We start from the raw sequence: 14,395 nt of genomic DNA on the forward strand, positions 1-14,395 counted from the left end.
AAGCTTGTGTTCTGTCTCTAATGATCTAATTGTGTATGGAGCATTAAACCCCAATCTTGCTTCTTTCCTTTTTCCTTCTCTCTTAAGATAGATCTCAGACAGCTAAATACTTGACACAAAAGAGGGAGGAAATTTTTTATATTACTGTTCACTGAAATGTAGGTTGATAGTGGATACAGTGACATGGAAAATTTTATAAACTTAACAAAATGCAGGCAGTTATCCTGTGGGCACAGAATATCTTCGATAAATTTGAAACTTACAAGAATAACAAAAATTCCAGTTTGGAAACAATAAATAAAAGCTAGGAATGTCAACTACTCACCTCTGGATAAGTGATGTGTGGTGCATGAGCACACTTAACAGCACAGCTTCTGATTTGGCGTGATTGGGTGTATGTGCGTGGGTGGGTGTGCGGTTGAGAGAGAGAGAGAGAGAGAGAGAGAGAGAGAGAGAGAGCACTCATATAAAAAGAGACAGGCAGCTCAAAAGCTAGTGAAATTAATGTGCAGTTATATGTGTCACTGTCATTTGTCATTTGCATAGTTCTCGGACTGAAAGAGAATATTCTTACATGTGGGCATATCAAAATACAGATTAACACAGAACGCACTGTGAGGAACATCTTTTGTGGGCTGCATTAAAAATTAACTGCTACTAACCTATTGTACACTCCTGGAAATTGAAATAAGAACACTGTGAATTCATTGTCCCAGGAAGGGGAAACTTTATTGACACATTTCTGGGGTCAGATACATCACATGATCACACTGACAGAACCACAGGCACATAGACACAGGCAACAGAGCATGCACAATGTCGGCACTAGTACAGTGTATATCCACCTTTCGCAGCATAGCAGGCCGCTATTCTCCCATGGAGACGATCGTAGAGATGCTGGATGTAGTCCTGTGGAATGGCTTGCCATGCCATTTCCACCTGGCGCCTCAGTTGGACCAGCGTTCGTGCTGGACGTGCAGACCGCGTGAGACGACGCTTCATCCAGTCCCAAACATGCTCAATGGGGGACAGATCCGGAGATCTTGCTGGCCAGGGTAGTTGACTTACACCTTCTAGAGCACGTTGGGTGGCACGGGATACATGCGGACGTGCATTGTCCTGTTGGAACAGCAAGTTCCCTTGCCGGTCTAGGAATGGTAGAACGATGGGTTCGATGACGGTTTGGATGTACCGTGCACTATTCAGTGTCCCCTCACGATCACCAGTGGTGTACGGCCAGTGTAGGAGATCGCTCCCCACACCATGATGCCAGATGTTGGCCCTGTGTGCCTCGGTCGTATGCAGTCCTGATTGTGGCGCTCACCTGCACGGCGCCAAACACGCATACGACCATCATTGGCACCAAGGCAGAAGCGACTCTCATCGCTGAAGACGACACGTCTCCATTCATCCCTCCATTCACGCCTGTCGCGACACCACTGGAGGCGGTCTGCACGATGTTGGGGCATGAGCGGAATACGGCCTAACGGTGTGCGGGACCGTAGCCCAGCTTCATGGAGACGGTTGCGAATGGTCCTCGCCGATATCCCAGGAGCAACAGTGTCCCTAATTTGCTGGGAAGTGGCGGTGCGGTCCCCTACAGCACTGCGTAGGATCCTACGGTCTTGGCGTGCATCCGTGCGTTGCTGCGGTCCGGTCCCAGGTCGACGGGCACGTGCACCTTCCGCCGACCACTGGCGACAACATCGATGTACTGTGGAGACCGCACGCCCCACGTGTTGAGCAATTCGGCGGTACGTCCACCCGGCCTCCCGCATGCCCACTATACGCCCCGCTCAAAGTCCGTCAACTGCACATATGGTTCACGTCCACGCTGTCGCGGCATGCTACCAGTGTTAAAGACTGCGATGGAGCTCTGTATGCCACGGCAAACTGGCTGACACTGACGGCGGCGGTGCACAAATGCTGCGCAGCTAGCGCCATTCGACGGCCAACACCGCGGTTCCTGGTGTGTCCGCTGTGGCGTGCGTGTGATCATTGCTTGTACAGCCCTCTCGCAGTGTCCGGAGCAAGTATGGTGGGTCTGACACACCGGTGTCAATGTATTCTTTTTTCCATTTCCAGGAGTGTATATTATTTGGTCTTAAAAAGGCTAGTACAATTAGCAGAGAAGCTGTTATTTTGAAACTTGCTGTTTCTTTGAATTTATAGTAACTAGTTGCTGTTATCCTCAAAAGATAACTGGTGAGAATGGTGACTTCTTTATAATAAGTGATCCACCCCCCCCCCCCCCCCCCCCAGTTTTTAAAGAATGAAACACCAATACCTAAAACAGCTTCAGACATCTGATTACTTTGCAAATGAGTTAATATGTTAAATATTTGATGTTAGGAAGCAAGTGAGAGAAGTTTAGAAAAGATCTGAAATTATGTTTAAAGTTTGTTGGAAGTCACTAAGTGCTCCCACTCTCGAATGGTGGATGAATATAATCTGTGTAATTTGTGTGCCGTGAGTTACACTGCCTGAAGACATACACAATTTCTAACTGTAATACTTGTCTTATTCTGTTAAACCTCTATAAGAGTAAACTTCTTTATGAGTAGCTTATAAGAGAATTTTAAATTCCATTAGTAATTATATGAATTACTAAAAATTAAATTTTTGTTGCCCCTAGAAGCTATTAGGTAAACAACCTGCAATTCGGACCATTCATCATGAACTGGGTTAGCCATTGTGTTGTATATTTGAGTACTGGGAGTAATTATTATAACAAAGGGAGTTTCAGTTATTGTATCCAGATAATGAGGCAATTTGTAGGAGGACTTGCTTTTGTGGTTTGTCCTTAATTTATTTTAAATTAAGTCTCTTGTGAACTTCTTGGCTTGTCTGTAGCCAAGTTGTAATAGATCAACAGACAGATGGTTGCTCTGAACCAACAGATGAAGACAGTTGTCTTGAAAATTGTTTCTTGTGTTGTATTATGATTGAAATGATATTTACTTTTATCATTGTCTCATAAACTCCCTTAAGGAATACACATACTGGGAAATGAGAATAGCCACGCGGTTTGAGGCGCCATGTCACGGATTGCGTGGCTCCTTCCGCCGGAGGTTCAAGTCCTCCCTCGGGCATGTGTGTGTGTGTGTGTGTGTGTGTGTGTGTGTGTGTGTGGTGTTCTTAGCATAACTTACTTTAAATTAGTTTAAGTAGTGTGTAAGTCTAGGGACTAATGACGGCAGCCATTTGGCCCCTTAGGAATTCACACACATTTTTGTGGAAGTAAGAATAACAATTCAGTCTTTGATGAAGTGCATGAAACATGTGGAGTTATCTGCTTTACACCATGTTCTTACTGCCCACTTTTACATCAAAAATATGTTGTTGATTTTTGCTGTGGTACTCCAAGACATAATTCCAACACATAACAAAGGGGGAAAGTGTGAAAAATAAGCTATACCACAGAGCAGCAGTGGTGTTGACTGGGAGATAACTACCAGTTCCCTGCTCTGTGTTTTCTTCTTTAAGTGCCAATGAAAAATCTTTCCTTCTGCCTGTGCCTCCTCTCTCAATCTAATCTTACCATCTGCTCTTATCTCTTCATTTTAGAGTGGAATTCCTTTTGCATTATCAATGTTGATGCCTTTGCCTTTAATTTCGGAAAATATCATTTTGACTGTTATTTTTGCTGAATCTGTTACTGGAGATACCATTTCTTTTTCAATTTGTTCACATTTTTCCTACAGCCGTTCATGTCAGCTAGCCTCCACTTGCTGTTGATTTCATTCCTAAGTGACTGACATGGCTATATTCATTATTATTCATTATATGAAACAACATAGACTTTATTTCTCACTTATTTAAAGTTATAAATTGTAAATAATCATTTGCCCTTGTTTTTTTTAATTAGTTTGGTTGGATTCTGTGTTTTGGGATTGTGCATTTGTTAATTAATAAAGTTCTATACAATATTTTAAATAACTTTTTTAAGTTTTCTAGTTTTTTTTGCTAAGAAGTTGCATTAATGGCTAATATAAATCATGTCAAATCAGTGACAGTGTAAATAGAAGTCTGTGTATTCTTGGTTTGTTTTTATTTTTGTGGATTGTAATCTTTCTATTGTTTTTCCCAAAATTTAATCATAATATAAAATTTTACAGATAACATTTCTTTTCGTTTAGGGAAAGTTCCAGATTCACCCTGACAATGGTATTTTGAATGTATCAGACAAACTGGACCGTGAACAGCAGAGTAGCTACATGTTAATTATTGAAGCTTGGGATAATTACCAGTTTGGATACTCTAGTGGAGAAAGTAGAAATGCTTTCAAACAAATTGGGTAAAAACACTTTCATATTGTATATTTTTCTCATGTACAACACCCATCAAGTTTGTTAGAGGTTAGCATTTGTAAATGGTTTATTCATTAAAAACAGTTACAAGAAACAGTCTTGCAGCTTGAGGCTGCAAAACTGCGAAAGTATTCTGGTAAAATTTAACTGCAGAACACATGCATACTATTGCTGTGTACCATACTTCATCTATAATGAAAGTAGTCATGTGCTCCTAAACAATCGACTATTCCTTACACTGTTTGTGTAAATGATATATTACCACTGTGTAGGTGCATATTCCTTATCTCTGAGTGTTGTTACACTTCAGATTAGCTCAGGGTAATAATTTAAGCTGAAGAGTCATACCTTTAAACTCCTATCAGTTGCTGGTTTTGTTACACACAATATTTATGTGGTGTTTACTAGTAACGCTTGACTATAAAATCAACTATACTAGTAATATCATAATGCTATTAATTTGTTAAGATAGTAAGTCACACAATAGACATTACACTGCAGTAAATTAACAGATACAAAGTACTGTAATGTACATTGTTTTTGATAATGAAAACTAAAGGCCAAGTGTTTCACTTTTTGCTAATCTAAGAATATGAGTCAACTTTTATTCTGACAAATAGATCAATAACTATCAACAACGACTGCTGAAAAAGAAAGCAGAAAGTGAATGTTTACCACTCTTCTGTACTCAAATATTTTTACAGAAAATGCTTAAAATTTCTGTGTCCAGTACTACAAAGCTGTCATCCTCAAAGAAAAGATTGGTTCACCATTTTGAAAATGCGTGGCATATTGCGAAAGGCTGTTATATTCTCAAAACTTTTAGTGGCCAGCTCTTCACAGGCAATTATTTGCACACCATCACTGACTGGCTACCATTTTATGGCAATATTTCTGGAATGGAGCCTCTCTGATTTATGGTTATTTGGCAAACTGAGCAATTTTGCAACTTCATTATCACTGAGGAGGAGGAGATTAGTGTTTAACATCCCGTCGACAATGAGATCATTACAGATGGAGCACAGGCTTGTATTATGGAAGGATGGAGAAGGAAAGTGGCTGTGCCCTTTTCAAGGAACCTTCCTGGCATTTGCCTTACGTGATTTAGGGAAATCACAAAAAACCTAAATCAGGATGGCCAGACATGGGTTTGAAACATTGACCTCCCGAATGTGAGTCTGGTATGATAACCACTGCACTTCAACGCTCAGTATTAATCACCGAGATGAATATGCAGACCTATTTTTTCTTTTCCTTTTTCTTCATTCAATGGGAGCTTTGTATAATTCTACTGATAAAACTCTTTCATATGTCTAAGCAGTACCTAAAGTGTAAAAATTTGGTCACAAATGTTTCTAATTAATTTTTTCCAACATAGCAGATTTCTATGAGACAAAAGACATTGGTTAAACTCTCTTATAGATCCAAAAAGAAATTAAAAAGTAAAAATACATTGAATATATGCAGTGTTGTTTTTTTTTCCTATAAAAAAGTTTGATGGTACTCCGACATTGGATATAATGCAGCGAAAATTACTTATAACTGAAGCATGGGATACCACTCATCTGCTTTTAGCCATGATGTCATCAACAAGCCGAATTAAAAGAAATGGTATCGGACTCTTCAGTTGACTTTACAGCTCAAATGAAGCAAGCGATACCAAGAAACACCCAAACATACAAGAGAATGTGGTATTGAACACTTAAGTTTACATCACCTCAAATGAAGCATGTGATTCCCATCAACCCCTGAACAATAAAAGAAAATGGTATCGTACAGTTCAATTGACCCATAATTCACCTCAAATGAAAGAGGTGAGTTCAATCAACCCTCCGACATACAAAACAAGCACAAGGAAATATTACCGAACACATATTTTAACCTATAAAACACCATGAAAAGACACAATACAATAAAAACCATCCACACCTATCATCAACAATAGAAACTACACTACAAATCTTTTGTAACCTTGTTTGGCTCCCGAAATGGCATAGATGATGGGTGGTATCCTGTGCTTCAACTGACCCAATTTTTAATACAGCTGAAAATTTATTTAAGTATAAAACTACAGTTTAACTAACATTAATAGCATTACAACATTTTCCAAACTGACTTCAGTTCATGGCTGCTGTAGTCTTCATGCCTTCTTACTTTACTCTTGCTGTCAGTAGCAAGATGTTGCCTTTCATGAACCAAGAGCGTACATAGTCCATGGGTTGGAACAACATCAGTGGAGGACCAACCAACTTTATGAACATCAGATTGCTGACTGTGGAAAGATAAAATGAAGCTCTTCTTGGCAAGACGATCAGATTCATTTGGGAAAACCCATGTTCACATTTACTCGTTCATGTAGGAGCACATTTCAGTGCATTCTGAAGAGGAAGGAGGGATGTTGGAATTTTCTTCTCCATCAGATACTCCCAAAATCCTCTACATATTTTTCTCTCTGGAAGAGCAAAACGATAAGATAAAGTTTTGATATTTGTTTCACCATATGTTATTCCAGGATTGTCAGGCCAATTTGACGATTCCAAAACTTTCACACATTCAGAGATAGCAATATGATATCATAAAAAATTACTTTGTTGACAAAAAATTTTAGGGGTACACATCCCCCAGCGTTCCCCCAGAAAAACAGCACTGAACATATGCATTTTTATGTGGTTATTATGGCCATTTGAATGGTGCATCACCTGGAAGTTTATGTAACTCTTGAGAGTGTCATAAAATCAGATATTGTTTGTCTTAGTTACATTAGTAGTGATTTCCATGGAGAATAGCACAAACATTCAGGTGCTGTTCTTTTCAAATGGCTGCAATAACAGCACAAAAATCACCATATTCAATACATTTTCCCTTTTTACTTTAAGGTTGGATCTAAAAAAGAGTTACATTGCTGACTTTGTCTCATAGAAATGTGCTAATCTTCTCAAAAGAAACCACAATTCCATTAAAAAGTCGATTCCTGTAACTTGGTTATTAACAAAATTGTGAAAATGTGCTAGTTTCTGTACATAGACAAGGGCACTATTCTTGTGTGTGTGTGTGTTTGTATGTGTGTGATTGTATACTAGAGACACTGAGTGTGCACATGAAAAAGGTTGGGAACATTTCTGACGTTTTGGACAGTCACCTGCTTCACAAGAAAAAAATGACATGCACTGGCTACTTTACCTCAGCAAGATACGCCTAATGTAGCCATACATGTGTATTTTTTTGTAAACAGACTCTGAATAATGTCATTGTAGTCAGAAATATATTTTCTGTCTTCTTTATGTGCCTGTCACCTATTCAAGCCCTCAACTGTACAGTGAGTGATTTTGTTTATTACACCCATTGTTAGTTTTTCATGCAGAACTTTACAGTTTCATTTGAATAGTAGCCTCTACAATGTTTTAATATGTTCTTTTTTTATTATTATAGGGTTACAGTCATTGATGTAAATGATGAATCACCAATATTTGAGCCAGTTTATGGCTGCATAATAATTACAGAATTTCATGAAGTCCATGAGGTGGTAACATTAATAAAGGCTTCTGATGCAGATGACCCAGACACTCCAAATGGAAAAATTCATTTCTCTATTACATCAGGAAATGCAAAAGGTAGATATTTGCTATCTATTTATACTTCATTTACTTCCATGAAATGAAATTTGATAATGATTGCAAATACTAACAACATTTAATATTTAAACATCAATATTAATGGTACAAATGAATATTATCTCTTATTTTCACAGGCTTATTTGCCATAGAGAATCTGGATTTTTTAACAGGGAGAATAATAACATTAAAACCACTGAAAGGATTGTATGGAAATTATAGCTTAAGGATACAAGCAAAAGATCTTGGTACACCTCCAAATATTGCTGTAATGAATATTAGTATTTGTGTAACTGATTTCAATGACAATGCTCCAGTGTTTGTGAATCCATCCCAGAATGTAACAGTTAGAGTACCTGAGGTAAGTAGTACTAATATGAGACTAAATTGTACATACCTCCTATGATCTGGAGTTAAAATAACAATATTCAAAAATCGAGACATTTCACTTATAAGGATCACTTGAGTATTGGTGTCAGTGTCTGAGTTAAGTGGCATGAACAACTTTGCTATTGGCTGTACCAAAGTTTTATCCTTCCAACAATATTTATCAGTTTACTACCATAGTTTAAACATATTTTTACATGTGGTAAGGAGGGGTAGAGTAAGTGTCTGTTCTAATGAAGAGGAAAAGTGAGATCCTTATGATACTTAACAATTTCTGGCACCAAGAATGTACATCTGCAGTATTAAGATCAAAGGTGACTAGGACTGAGACATTTGTTCTAACTAAATTGATTTAATTAATAGTTAAAAAGTGATTGAAAATGACAGGCTCTCTATATGTTCAATAGAGATACCTATTCTTAAAATGATTGAAAAAATTGGAAATATGGTTGTCCAAATACACTAAAATTTCATAAGGCAGCAGGTGACTTATTGAAGAACACAGAGATTGCATGAAACACTGCATGTGTGAACAGTAACTGCCACCTCCATGCTCACATTCACAAATGTCTGGAAGACTAGGGTCAACTACACTTACATCTAATCCCTACAAACCACTGTGAAATGCATGGCAGAGGTTACTTCTCCAACGATTATTTAGTAGGGCCTCTCATTCCAGTCGCATGTATGGTGCAGGAAGAATGGTTGCTTGAATGTCTCTGTGCAAGCTGCAGTTAGTGTAATATTGTCTTTGATATATCTGTGGGAGTGTTAGGTAGGGGTTGAGTATATTCCTAGATTCCTCTCTTGGGTCTTGAAACTTTGAAAGTTAGCTTTCATGGGATAGTTTGCATCTATCTTCAAGCAGCTGGCCATACAGTTCTTTATTATTATTTTTTTTTTTCCTCAGTATCTCTATGACACTCTCCTATGAGTCAAAGAAAGCTATGACCATTCTTGCTACTCTTCTTTGTATACATTCAATATCACCTGAATGAACAACATGTATACCATAAACTATTGCAAAAAGTCTGTGCTGGAAACTTATGGTACCGGGGAAAAACCTTAATTTACAATCCCCGGGGTAGAGAATGCACTGTAAAATGAAAAACAGTTCCATGAGAAGCAAAATAATAGGTGAAGTGGTAAGAATAAATGTTTTAAGACTGGGAAAATAAAAACATTTCAAATAATCTAAAATGATAATGTTACTCACAAAGGGTGATGGTGACAAACTTGAATTTCTACCTCACAGGTAATGTGGTACATCTTTAAAAACTTCCCTGTGTATGAGCTGATTCATTTAGTGACTGGACTTCAGTCAAATTGTTTAATGTGTAGGATTTCACAGAGTTTATAAGTTTTGCTGTTTCTGGCAACATGAATATGGGTATCATCTAAAGCCTCCAATGACTGCCTGCACTTTCTTCATCAGGGACAAACTAATCATCGTGGAAGACTTAGTGACCATGTAACCACACTTCTCTGACTTTTCTACACTGCACAGTGCATTTTATACTTAAATCCCTCACTTTACCATGAGGTGCTTGCTTAATCTTGTGGGACAAGTTTTCCTTTTACCATCTGTGAATCTGAATCCAAAATTCTGTCATCCTGCTATCAGACCCATGCCAAATCACTCTCAATTTTCCAGTTGACCTTATGGAATGATCCAGAACTTGAAACGGACATTACCTCTCCTTAACTGTAGGTAAGTCATTCTCTAACACTCCCATAATTTCTGATTCTGGATAAATTGGAAGAACAATGCATATACTGTGTGCAACAGCATCTTTGCCTTGATCCAGGAAATGTGCTGTGATAGTTCACATAACTGTTAAACAACTTCAAAAGTTGCTTACACATTTTGATTTGAGCTGCAGTCTAATGTACAGTCCTGAAGGTCTATTTTTACCACACCCTGATATTTGTTTAGACCAAAAATGTTTTTTTTAAGCAGTGAGCAATAATTGCAGTTGCAGACACATTTGGGCTATGCCTGGAGATGACAGTGGCCATGTGTGTTTGTGTATGTGTGTATGCGAGAGGGACAGAGAGAGAGAGAGTGCCATCTGCCATGTTTTCTTGTCATTTAAAGGTTATTTATTAAAGTAATAGAAATGCAACCAATCATTCTTTACAGAATTCATTTATTTATTGTTTTATGAACATTTCACATAATAAAACTGCTAACCGTAATGATATGATTCTTGCAAAATATTTTGTATGCATCCAGCTACTCCTGTCAGCTCAAACTGCAAAGGTAATAACAAAGAAAATCACAGTTTCAAATATTAACATTGTATGGTAGTGCAAATAAAAGTGCATATAACCAACTTGAACAAATACAGAGTGTCTAACGAAAGACACACATGAGGGGTCTGTGGATTGCATGGTAAGGCCACTGGCTGCCAACTCTGCATCTGCAGGCTACTGCTGTGCCCAACTCTCAGATAACTAACCTGCCAGCAGTCAGCTGTGTGCACACTTCCTGAGTTAAACATCATCAACATTACAGTAGGTGCTCAAAATGATGTCCCTCTGTGGTTAGAGCAGCCTGACGTCTCCTACACACATTAGAAAACACTTGGCAAATTTTGGGAGGCCAGTCAACTATCCTATTATCAAAAACACTTCATATTGCTGTCATAGAAGCATTGGGGGTGTGTTGTCTTGCATTATCCTGTATGAAATAACCCTACATCTTTTCGTTAGATGTTGCTCTTGAGAAAAAGGGGACAGTATATTGTTTACATACCTGTCAGAATGTATTGTTTCATGGTAAAAGATTGGTACAATAATTTGTCTTGCACAAATTACACACCACACTCCTGTTTTCACATCATGTAATTCATGAATATTTCCACAACTCCAACGTCACTTGTTCTGAGAATTTATGTAGCCTGACAAATGCAGCCATGCTTCATGAGGAAATAAAGCATCTAAGGGACAACTTCCCTATCATGTGCAGACTGTACCAGTCAGTTGCAATAACAACATTGAGCAACATTGTCTGAGTTCCTCAGCTGAGCACTACCATTATTCTGCATTGTTTCAGTTTCAGTTTGTACACAGCTCTGTCAGCAGATGCTCTTGATACACCAATCTGAAGTGCCAAATGGCACATAAATTTTCTCAGACTTCTTTCCAAGGTCTCCTCTATCCCATCTACTTTATTTTCAGTCAAAACTCGAGGTGTTCTAGGCCTTCATTTGTGTAACACAGATTAGTCTGTCGAAATATCTTCAAATCATTGGGGACATGCACCCTGGGCAATTTTCACATGAATTCTACATATTATTCTGTTTTTACATAGTTCAATACAAGAAGTACTTGTTACTCCTTTATGTATACCATACCAAATGTAAATTTGACAGGAATCTCAAAACAAAACACCCAAACACAGTATAGAAGACATGTGCATGGTGTTTCTCTCTGAGGACTGGGCCCAGTGACATATGGGCAGGGAAAGCCCCGGACTCGGAGCAGTTGCAATAATGATGTCTAGTAACAATATTTGAAGCGATTAAATTTGACAAAAAAACTCAAAAGGAAACACCAGTACCCTTAGTCACACAGTGTAGGGGGCATGTCCAAAGTATTGGTGTCCAAGAACTATGCACAGAGACAGCAGCAGCAGCTGGCAAACGCGCCACATGACCCGCGGACATGGACATCTTTCATGAGAGACACTGTATGACACAGACAAAATTCTTAAACAGATATTATTTTTAAGCAGCATTCATTTTTGATCCATAACTGCATCATATTGACTGATGAATTAAATTTGTTTAGATTCCCAAACAGTAGTACTATTCAGTTGGTGACAACTTCCTCTGAAACAAAACATTCTGTTGCCATTCTCTTCATAAACGAAATTCTTGTTACTCTCATTTGTGCATCTCTGTAAACTTTATTACCCCTCCCATTCAACAGAAAGTAATGAACTGAACAATGTGTCAATTCTCTCTTAAAGGTTAATGACCCAGATTGTCCTTATTTCATTATAGTAACCTAGCCTTTCCAGATCTTGAATGGGAACTAGAACCTCTCAAAAATTTATGTCCACTTTTTAGATATTGTATTCTTTTTGATTTTATGGTTGCTCTTCCTAAGAGGCAGCTTTTGCCTTGTACATAAATGTTGTATGGCTCCTTTCCTTAATTGAGACATTCGGTAACATCATCAGCTATACCTATTCTCTGTTTGGTCATAAGCAATCTACTCATAGTGCAGTGACATTCAAATCCATATTAAAAATACTACTTTGCTGTGTCTGACTGAAATTGTAGGAGACATAGAAAGATACATTTAACATGTCTCTACAAATTAGTTATTCCATGCTCTACATTAGAAATGTGTTGAAGTTGTCACAAATGGGAAACCAGTTTTGTACTTGGGTACACAAACATGGAAAATTTGTCAAAATCTCACAACCAGGTTGGCCAGTCTACATGTTGTTGGTCATTCATTTAGTATATTAGTGCAAACCACACACAATTTACTGATTTCCAGCAAGTTAGAACATGAGGGATTCAGCTCTATGAGGTGATTGCAAAAGTATAGTATGATGATAGTATAAAATATTAGAGTCTCCAAATATACCTATTGGAAAGCATATTAAACATATCTATTGGAAAGCGTAGTTCAAGTGTGACTTAAAAAAATATCTGTCTGTAGGAATGCATGGCATCAGCTCCACATTCTCACACCAAGAGGCTACTGCTGTATATAATCAGGGCTAGTTCAAGAAATATTTCCATACAACTGACATATTATTTGGCGCCCTCCCTCCCATTTTTCCACATAAGCATCATATCATTTGGTGCCCCTCACCACCCCATGCCTAATTCATAACCTTTCTCATACATTAATTGTTTTTCCTTGGTTCTTGGTAAGATCTTTAAAACTAAAACTAAATCTGGTTAGTGTGAAAATGGGTTGTTTTCAGTACTAATTATGATACACCCTTGTAGAGATTTTTCAAAGGGGGGTGTGTCTGGCACACCTCTCATCTTGGTACCACAAGTGGCTGCTTGTGTCTTAAATGGGCCCTGAATATAATATCAATCAAAAAATTTTTGGTTCATCTTCATGCAATCTTAGTTTGAATATGAAACATGTACAAGCAATGAAAAATGCCATTTTTATTGTAAAATTTTTAAACTACTTTCAGAACACAACTGTTGGTAGTAGTATTGTTCAAGTAGAAGCTGTTGACTATGATGTTGGATTGAATGCAGCTGTTCGTTATCGGTTAAAACCAGACCCAACAGGAAGTTGGAAAACATTTCACATTAATGACAAAACAGGAGTTATTGAGCTGAAAGAACCACTAGATCGAGAGAAACAGAAGATTTATGAGGTAAATACTGATTCTGTTTCCACTCCATTAAGCCTAATTTGTACAGCTGTAGCCCCTAACTTTTAGTAACAGGCTTACTAATTTTCCTACTTTTGTAAATGTGCTTTGTTATAATTTACTTAAAATTATCTCAAATGGAAAACTAGCTCAAGAAAACTGTAAAATTACTGCCTGTAACTGGCCATGCTTTTCTGTGGCTCTGTCTGCTTAAATGCAAAAGAAAGCAAAGATAAAGTACACATTTCTAATATGCTTAGGAATTGGATATACATCCTTATCTCCTTCTCTCCCCCATCTCTGTCTATGTCTCCCACCCCCTTTCTTTGTCCAGTTCCTCCTCCTCCCCCCCCCCCCCCTCTGACCATCACCTTCTCTACCCTCTCTTCATCTCCTCCTGCCCCCTCTCTATCCTCTCTCACTCCATGACTGCTATCCCTTCCCTGCTTCCCTGTCCATCTTTTCCGTACCCCTCTCTCTCCATTTCCTCCTGCCCCTTCTCTCTGCCCATCTTCTCCTTCCAGTTTTCTATGTTCACTTCCTCCTACCCCTTTGCCCATATACTCTCCCCCCCCCCCCCCCCCCCACACACACACTCTCTGACCTTGAGTTTTGATTATCGTTATTGCAAATTCATTGGATTCTGTAGTAGTATTCCAATCATAAACCAATAAGCCGTAATTACAGCTTTCCTGTCTGATAATAAAATTTAACTATTGTATATT

The 14,395-nt window shown here is 38.3% G+C and overlaps 1 protein-coding gene across 1 annotated transcript in view; it reads left to right on the forward strand.

Moving 5' to 3' along the window:
- LOC126188932 (cadherin-23-like) overlaps nucleotides 1–14,395 on the forward strand; it is a 514,643-nt gene that overhangs the window by 405,172 nt on the left and 95,076 nt on the right. Inside the window, exons 21-24 of the mRNA XM_049930652.1 lie at nucleotides 4,140–4,297; nucleotides 7,740–7,921; nucleotides 8,059–8,282; nucleotides 13,485–13,673. Of these exons, the coding sequence (XP_049786609.1) occupies nucleotides 4,140–4,297; nucleotides 7,740–7,921; nucleotides 8,059–8,282; nucleotides 13,485–13,673 (753 nt within the window). The remainder of the gene's footprint in view (nucleotides 1–4,139; nucleotides 4,298–7,739; nucleotides 7,922–8,058; nucleotides 8,283–13,484; nucleotides 13,674–14,395) is intronic.

This window comes from Schistocerca cancellata, chromosome 5 (genome assembly GCF_023864275.1).
Source record: "Schistocerca cancellata isolate TAMUIC-IGC-003103 chromosome 5, iqSchCanc2.1, whole genome shotgun sequence".
NCBI classification, from domain to species: Eukaryota; Metazoa; Arthropoda; class Insecta; order Orthoptera; family Acrididae; genus Schistocerca; species Schistocerca cancellata.